This window comes from Pygoscelis adeliae, unplaced genomic scaffold (genome assembly GCF_000699105.1).
Source record: "Pygoscelis adeliae isolate BGI_AS28 unplaced genomic scaffold, ASM69910v1 Scaffold365, whole genome shotgun sequence".
NCBI classification, from domain to species: Eukaryota; Metazoa; Chordata; class Aves; order Sphenisciformes; family Spheniscidae; genus Pygoscelis; species Pygoscelis adeliae.
In genome coordinates, this window is record NW_008824783.1 from 43,398 (window position 1) to 50,790 (window position 7,393).

General features: G+C 45.8%; 1 protein-coding gene across 1 annotated transcript; it reads left to right on the top strand.

Annotated features, from left to right (window-relative positions):
- Positions 1-3,358: 3,358 nt before the first annotated feature.
- On the top strand, positions 3,359-4,215 carry LOC103916807 (olfactory receptor 10A7-like). Its single transcript, XM_009323863.1, is given in 2 exon segments — positions 3,359-4,060; positions 4,063-4,215. Coding segments are annotated over 2 exon segments (855 nt in total).
- The last annotated feature ends 3,178 nt before the right edge of the window (positions 4,216-7,393 follow it).

A 7,393-nucleotide genomic window follows, 5' to 3' on the forward strand; every position in this document is an offset into this window, starting at 1 on the left:
TGAAGGGATTGAGAGCAGCCCTGCCAAGAAGGACTTGGGGGTACTGGTGGGTGAAAAGCTGAACAGGAGCCAGCAATGTGCGCTCGCAGCCCAGAAGGCCAATCGTATCCTGGGCTGCATCAAAAGCAGCGTGGCCAGCAGGTCGAGGGAGGGGATTCTGCCCCTCTACTCTGCTCTGATGAGACCCCACCTGGAGTACCGCATCCAGCGCTGGAGCTCTCAGCATAAGAAAGACACGGACCTGTTGGAGTGGGTCCAGAAGAGGGCCATGAAAATGATCAGGGGATGGAACACCTCTGCTATGAAGAAAGGCTGAGAGAGTTGGGGTTGTTCAGCCTAGAGAAAAGAAGGCTTTGGGGAGACCTTATTGCAGCCTGACATCTTCAACTAGATCAGGTTGCCCAGAGCCCCGTCCAACCTGACCTTGAATGTTTCCAGGGTTGAAGATGTTTCCATCTATTTGAAGATGTCCCAGCCCACAGCAGGGGGGGTGGACTAGATGACCTTTAGAGGTCCCTTCCAACCCAAACTATTCTATGATTCTATGATTCTTTTAAAGAAACAAAGTAGTTGCACAGTTTGGGAAAGGGAGGTGCTACTCACAACAGAGGACAATCAAATCACAGAGTACTTCAGTAAACGGAACCCACCCAAACCCATGGATGCAGCGGAAAGTGCTGAGGGAAGTGGCTGATGCCATTGCAAGACTGGTATTTGTCATCTCTGACAAATTGGGGTAGGTTCCCAGCAACAGAGAAAAAGTAAATGTGCCTGTCTTGAAGAAGGCCAAGCAGAAAGATTTGAGGAACATCAGCACAGATTTACTGAAAACACATCATGCCTGACCAACCTGACACCTTTCCATGACAAGGTGACTGACCTAGAGTGGGTGAGGGCAGTGTGGTGGATGTCGTTTAATGACTTCAGCAATTCTTGACATAGTAGCCTTGAAGCCAAACTGGGAAGATCTAAACTGGATGGGAAAAGATTAGGATGGTCTGGACCATCAAGGCTTTAACAGGTAGTGGTCAACAATCTGAGTCTAGCTGGTAGCTGGTTATAAGAGGCATTCTTCACAGGCTGATACTGGGACTAATGCTGTTTCACATATTCATCAGTGACTGGGAAGATGTGATTGAGAACATCCTCAGGAGTTTCCAGATGACAGAAATCTGGGGACCTGGGAAGAGGGCCACACACAGGAACTTCATTAAGTTCAAGACAAATGCCAAGTCCTGGCCATGGCACAAAAGATGCATAGGTATAGATTGGGACTGACCACCTGAGGAGTAGCTTTGCAGAAAAGGATGTGGAGTTCCTGGTGGATGGCAAGCTGGATGTGAGTGTGCTGGTTTTGTCTGGGGTAGAGTTAATTTTCTTCACAGTAGCTAGTATGGGGCTGTGTTTTGGATTTGTGCTGGAAACAATGTTGGTAACACAGGGATGTTTTCCTTATTGCTGAGCAGTGCTGACACAGTCAAGGCCTTTTCTGCCTCTCACCCCACCCACCAGCGAGCAGGCTTGGGGGGCACAAGAAGCTGGGAGGGGACACAGCCAGGACAGCTGACCCCAACTGACCCAAGGGATATTCCACACCACATGACGTCATGCTGAAGCTGAGGGAAGAAGGAGGAAGGGGGGGACGTTCAGAGTGATGGTGTTTGTCTTCCCAAGTCACCGTTAGGCGTGATGGAGCCCTGCTTTCCTGGAGATGGCTGAACACCTGCCTGTCGAAGGGAAGCAGTGAATGGATTCCTTGGTTTGCTTTGCTTGCGTGCGCAGCTTTTGCTTTACCTATTAAACTGCCTTTATGTCAGCCCACGAGTTTTCTCAATTCTCTCCCCCATTCCACTGGGAGGGGAGTGAGCGAGCACCGTGTGGGGCTTAGTTGCTGGCTGGGGTTAAACCACGACAGTGAGCCAGCAGTGTGTCCCTGCATTGGAGAGGAGTAACCATCTAGCCAGCTGTGTTAGCAAGAGCTAGCCAGCTGGTCAAAGGAACGCACCTGTTCCCCTCTGCTTGGCACTTGCAAGGCCACCTGTGGATAAAGGTGTCCCATTTTGGGATCCCTCTATACAAGAAAGAGATTAATAAATAGAAGGGAGACCAGAAGAGGACCACTAAGATGATCAGAGGGAACATAGGTCAAGATGGTAACATACTGAAAGGGGTTGTGTTTTATAACAATGCAGACTTGTAACTTCACTTTACTATGAAGGAACATAGGAAGGTCAACCAGTGTTGATAATCAAAGTGCAGGATGGAGGGTGCCTTAACTGCAAACTGTCGGGGAGGACCTTTCCCAGCTAATACTGCTTTCTGCAACGCATGTAGCTGCTCCTTTCTGTGCTGATGAATGGCACCCCCACATAGTGACACCAATAAAGATAACTGGATTAAGTGAGAAATAGAATCAAGGTTTCTGACTTACCTTTGTAGCTGATGTAAAGACGTAAACTGCGAAGGTAATTCAGATGTTTACCTTGGATACGGTTATCTACATCACAAATATCTAAATACGGACAGGTAGATTGCAGATGGTCTACAAGATAAAAGTTTCTTACAATACTGAATTCATAAGCAATTGTCAGTGGCACTGAATAAAGAACGACAATAGTTCTAAAAAATAACAAAATTAGCAGGTCATTATTTTATATTTTAGCAGTGATAAGACCAAATAGTAAAATATATGACTGTCCACCCTTCAAACGTATGGCTGTACCATCAACAATTTTATTCTCCTTTATTTATTTGAAATCCGTATATACGTATACACCTGCATGTGTATATGGAAACAGGGGAAAACTTTTTTTTTGCTAAAAATAGAGCAGAGAATGTAATTAGATTTCAGTTCTGTAGGAAATTAATTCATATTTTGCACACAGAAAATGAAATAAGTGAATTGTTGATGAAAACATATTTCAGAAAATACCAGTTGAACTGAAATATGAAGTAGACATGGCAATATTTTAGCCTAATTAAAAAGGAAAACAGACAAACTATAAGGAAAATCTTAGCTCTTCTGCAGTGAAGATCATTGTTTTTTCTTATCACCTTGTTTTTATCATGTGTCACTTTTTTTTAGTGTGCCTCTCAAAAGGTTATTTGCCCAGCTATATTTGATTGTCCCACTTACTAAATAATGGAACCAGTTCCAGAGCAGCTCACTATTTTTTCTTCATCCCTATAGAGACTTTTCTTCTCATGTCTTCCTTGTTGGCTTATACAGGTCGTGTTGTTTCTCTTTCACGTGGAAGCTGTTGAAGCATCGGGGCTCAGAAACTAGACCTACTTCACCTTGCAGGCGTTCTCCCACCTCGCCGCTCTTCAGGTCTTCCTCTTCGAGGGAATTCTTCTGATGTTCCCAATTACTCTGACAGGGAACTTTCTCATCATCGTAGCTGCAACCACTGACCCTGCCTTGCACACCCCCATGTACTATTTTCTCAAAAACCTGGCTTTAATTGACATTTGCTTTACACTAAACATAGTGCCCAAGATGCTTGTGGATTTGTTGTTGGAGAGAAAGGTCATCTCCCTTTCTGCCTGTGCCCTACAACTATACATTGTCATATTCTTCATCACTTCTGAGTGTTTCCTCTTGGGTGCCATGGCATATGACCGATACATGGCTATATGCCATCCCTTGCATTATGTCATAACAATGAACAGGAAAGTGTGTATTCATATGGTCATAGCATGCTGGATTGCTGGTATTCTGCTTTCTGTAGGTCTCACTGGTTGGCTATTTAGCTACCCCTTTTGTGGCTCAAAGGAGATTGAGCATTTCTTTTGCGATATCTCTCCCATTCTGGATCTGGTCTGTTCAGTCACACACTTATTCGAGCTTCTTGTGTTTGTTGCTACTGTTGTAATTGTTTTGATCCCATTTGTCTTGACAGCTCCCTCTTACATCCAGATGATCCATACCATCCTCCAAATGCCATCTGCCGAAGGAAGATGGAAAGCTTTTTTCACCTGCATTGCTCACCTGATGGTGGTGACACTGTTCTGCTGCACAACTGGCTTGACACGTTTAAAGTCCAAGTCCAAAGTTTCTTGGCAAACAGCAGGAAACTGGTGGCTCTTTCTTACACAGTAGTAACTCCTATGCTGAACCCAATCATCTACGGCTTACAAAACAAAGTAAAGCATGCTCTGAGGAGGACATTTGGGAGAAGACAATTCTTCAGCAAGGTGCCTCTGCCTAGATAGTCTTACCAATTTTCTGAAAATTGTTCATGCTTGAAAGGTTAAAAGTCAAAGAATTAATGCATTCCTCAAAGTCTGTAAAGGGTTTGAACATTTTAGCTTTTGTTGGCAAATACTGAGAAATGTACATAATCTGTATAATGAATAAATGAATATATTTAATGTAACTGTCCAAAATATTACAGAGAAATAAGCCATAAAATCTGTACATTAACTACAAAATGTTTAAGCCTTTTTCCCTTCTTCTAGACAATGGCTAGCTTTCAAGCACGTCTAAAATAAATCACTGTCATAAGAACACAACTCCAGCATACATAAACCTAACTTGTAGCAAAATTCCAGCAAAGTCAGAAAAAAAAGTTGTGTGTATTTTCAGGAAAAATATGCTAACAGATTTTTGGCATATTGATATAGTTCATCCCATGGTAATCAGTTCCTCCCACCAGAAAGTAGAGAGTAAGGAGAGAGATTCAGTTGACTGGATATAAGAATGGGATTCAGTTCAAGATTATGACATCCGACTGTAGGTATCTAGACATAAGTCAGCACCTACACGCCCATCAAAGTCAATGACAATCTAGTCAATACAATCAGCAACATTTAAGGAGTGAACAACTGAGGGGAGCTTGCTTTGACTGCTTGAACACAGATCACTAGTGCTGCTGGAAATGCCCTACATCATTTTATTTTTGTTCCAGCGAAAAAAGGTTTGAGTGTCCCGTAAGCCTGTGGTTATCTGCCAACCCAAATGTAACAGATAACCCTGGGGACTGCAGGCAGCCAAGGATGTTTCAGGTCACACCTATATTGCAGCTTCGTCAAGGGATGTGCACAGTGGTGTACCTAGAAGACCTCCAGCCATACCAGAAGAGTGTCAGGAAACTGAATCCAGGATCCATGGCCCTGTATCCATTATTTTTCTGGAGAGATGAGCGTGATACGTCTCCACCTGTGTGGGAGTGGTTAGGGATCCCACTGCATGATGTCACAGAATAGCAGAATGGCTGAGGTTGGGAGGGACCTCTGGAGGTCATCTTGTCCAATCCCCCTGCTCAAGCAGGGCCACCTAGAGCCAATTGCCCAGGATCATGTCCAGATGGCTTTCAAATATCTCCAAGGTGATCCCGCAGGCTGACAGAAGTGAGTATTGCTATTTGCAACTCTTTGCGAACCAGTACCAGGAAGAATTACTCAAGAACAACTCAAAACCATATCTGAGAGGTACCACTCCAGACCCATTCGTGCAGGATGGGAACACGGGTATGAAAGAAAACCGTATTTCAGGATGCAGCAGTGGAGTGATAAAACATAAGGCACTTCCAGGAAGACTTGCCTTAAAAAGGACTCCTTGAGAAGGAGGATTTCCCTGGGCCATCAGGCTGTGCCATGGGAAGGCACTGCAGGGTGAGTGAAGGACTCCTGGTCAGTGGATACTTGGGCTGGAAATGTAAGTACATACCCGTTTTCTGCGTCCTTGTCTCTGTGTTGCCTGGGCTCTTTGTAATGAGCCTGGCCTCAACAGTGTGAGGGAAAAGCGGGGAGGGAGTGCTAGGAAAAGCCCAAGACTGGGCAAAAAAAGAAAGCTTAGGAGAACAGAAATCATCTTGTGAGGTGGCTGCATAGGTAAGTAGATGTCAGGATGTGCTGAGTGGCCAGAACATTGAGCAGGGACATTTGGGGAGAAGTGAGTTTTAGGTGAGGAACAGGCAGGGGCTTTTGGGGAGGAAATGGGTTGGAGAAGGGAGAATTTTGATGAAAAGCATGGAAATCTGGGAAATTTCCCACACTTTAAACAGGAGATACAGGTCCTTTCACTTCACCAAATGCTTTTCCATGTTGTGTGTCCATCTTCTGTCAGTCTTGAAAAGAAAAACTGCAAATATCTGCTATATGGTGACTCAAACCTAAGCTGGGGGCTGCCACTCCAGCAAATGGGCGAAGTGTGGAGGAATGGGGAATGTAGGGAGTTTCCCATGGGGAAGAGGCAGGGCAAGCACCGCAGCTCCAAGGGAAAGGTATGGGCCATGGCTGCAGGAGCAGGCAAGTTCTCCCAGATGCCACAGGTGAGCAGAGCATATGGACACAGCTCTTGAGACAGAACAACCCTGACATGAGTGGGGGAACCCCAGAAGATCTCTAGTCCCACCTTATCCTCAAAGCAGGGTCAGCTGTTAGTGTCAGACCACATTATTCTGGGCTTCATACAGCTGGGTCTTGAAAACTTCCAAGGACAGAGGCTGCACAACCTCCCTTGCATGACCTCTCCACTGCTTGACTGTCTTCAAGGTCAAAAAGTATGCCCTTATATGCCATCTGCACCTTCTGCAGCAGCCCAGTGCTTGGACTCAGATATGGCTCAACATGAGAGGTCCCTTTCTCTGAGCACAGCCCTGGTACACACCTCAGTACCCCCATGGGGCAAGGTACAGAGTCTCACCACACAGGCAGCAAATGCCCCATGAGCTAGGCTAGCTAGTACCTCTATCAAGCCCTTTGTCCTGGTTTCAGCAGGGATAGAGTTAATTTCCTTCCTAGTAGCTGGTACAGTGCTGTGTTTTGGATTTAGGATGGGAACAAAATTGATAAGGCACCGATGTTTTAGTTGTTGCTAGGTAGTGCTTACACCAGCCAAGGACTTTTGCTCTTTTCTCGTGCTCTACCAACTGAGAAGGCTGGAGGTGCACAAGAAGCTGGGAGGGGGCACAGCCAGGACAGCTGACCCAAACTGGCCAATGGGATATTCCATACCATGGGACGTCATGCTCAGTACATAAAGCTGGGGGAAGAAGAAGGAAGGGGGGGGGGACGTTTGGAGTGATGGCGTTTGTCTTCCCAAGTAACCGTTACGCGTGATGGAGCCCTGCTTTCCTGGAGATGGCTGAACACCTGCCTGCCCATGGGAAGTAGTGAATGAATTCCTTGGTTTGCTTTGCTTGCCTGCGCGGCTTTTGCTTATTAAACTGTCCTTATCTCAACCCACGAGTTTTCTCACTTTTCACCCTTCCAATTCTCTCCCCCATCCCACTGCGGGGGGAGTGAGCGAGCGGCTGCGTGGTGCTCAGTTGCCAACTGAGGTTAAACCATGACACCCTTGTTGGGTGCTTGGTTGACCTCCTTGGGAGATCAAGGCAAAGCATTTGTGAGATGATGTGTTGCTGTTGCTTGTCCCAGTGCCCTAGGA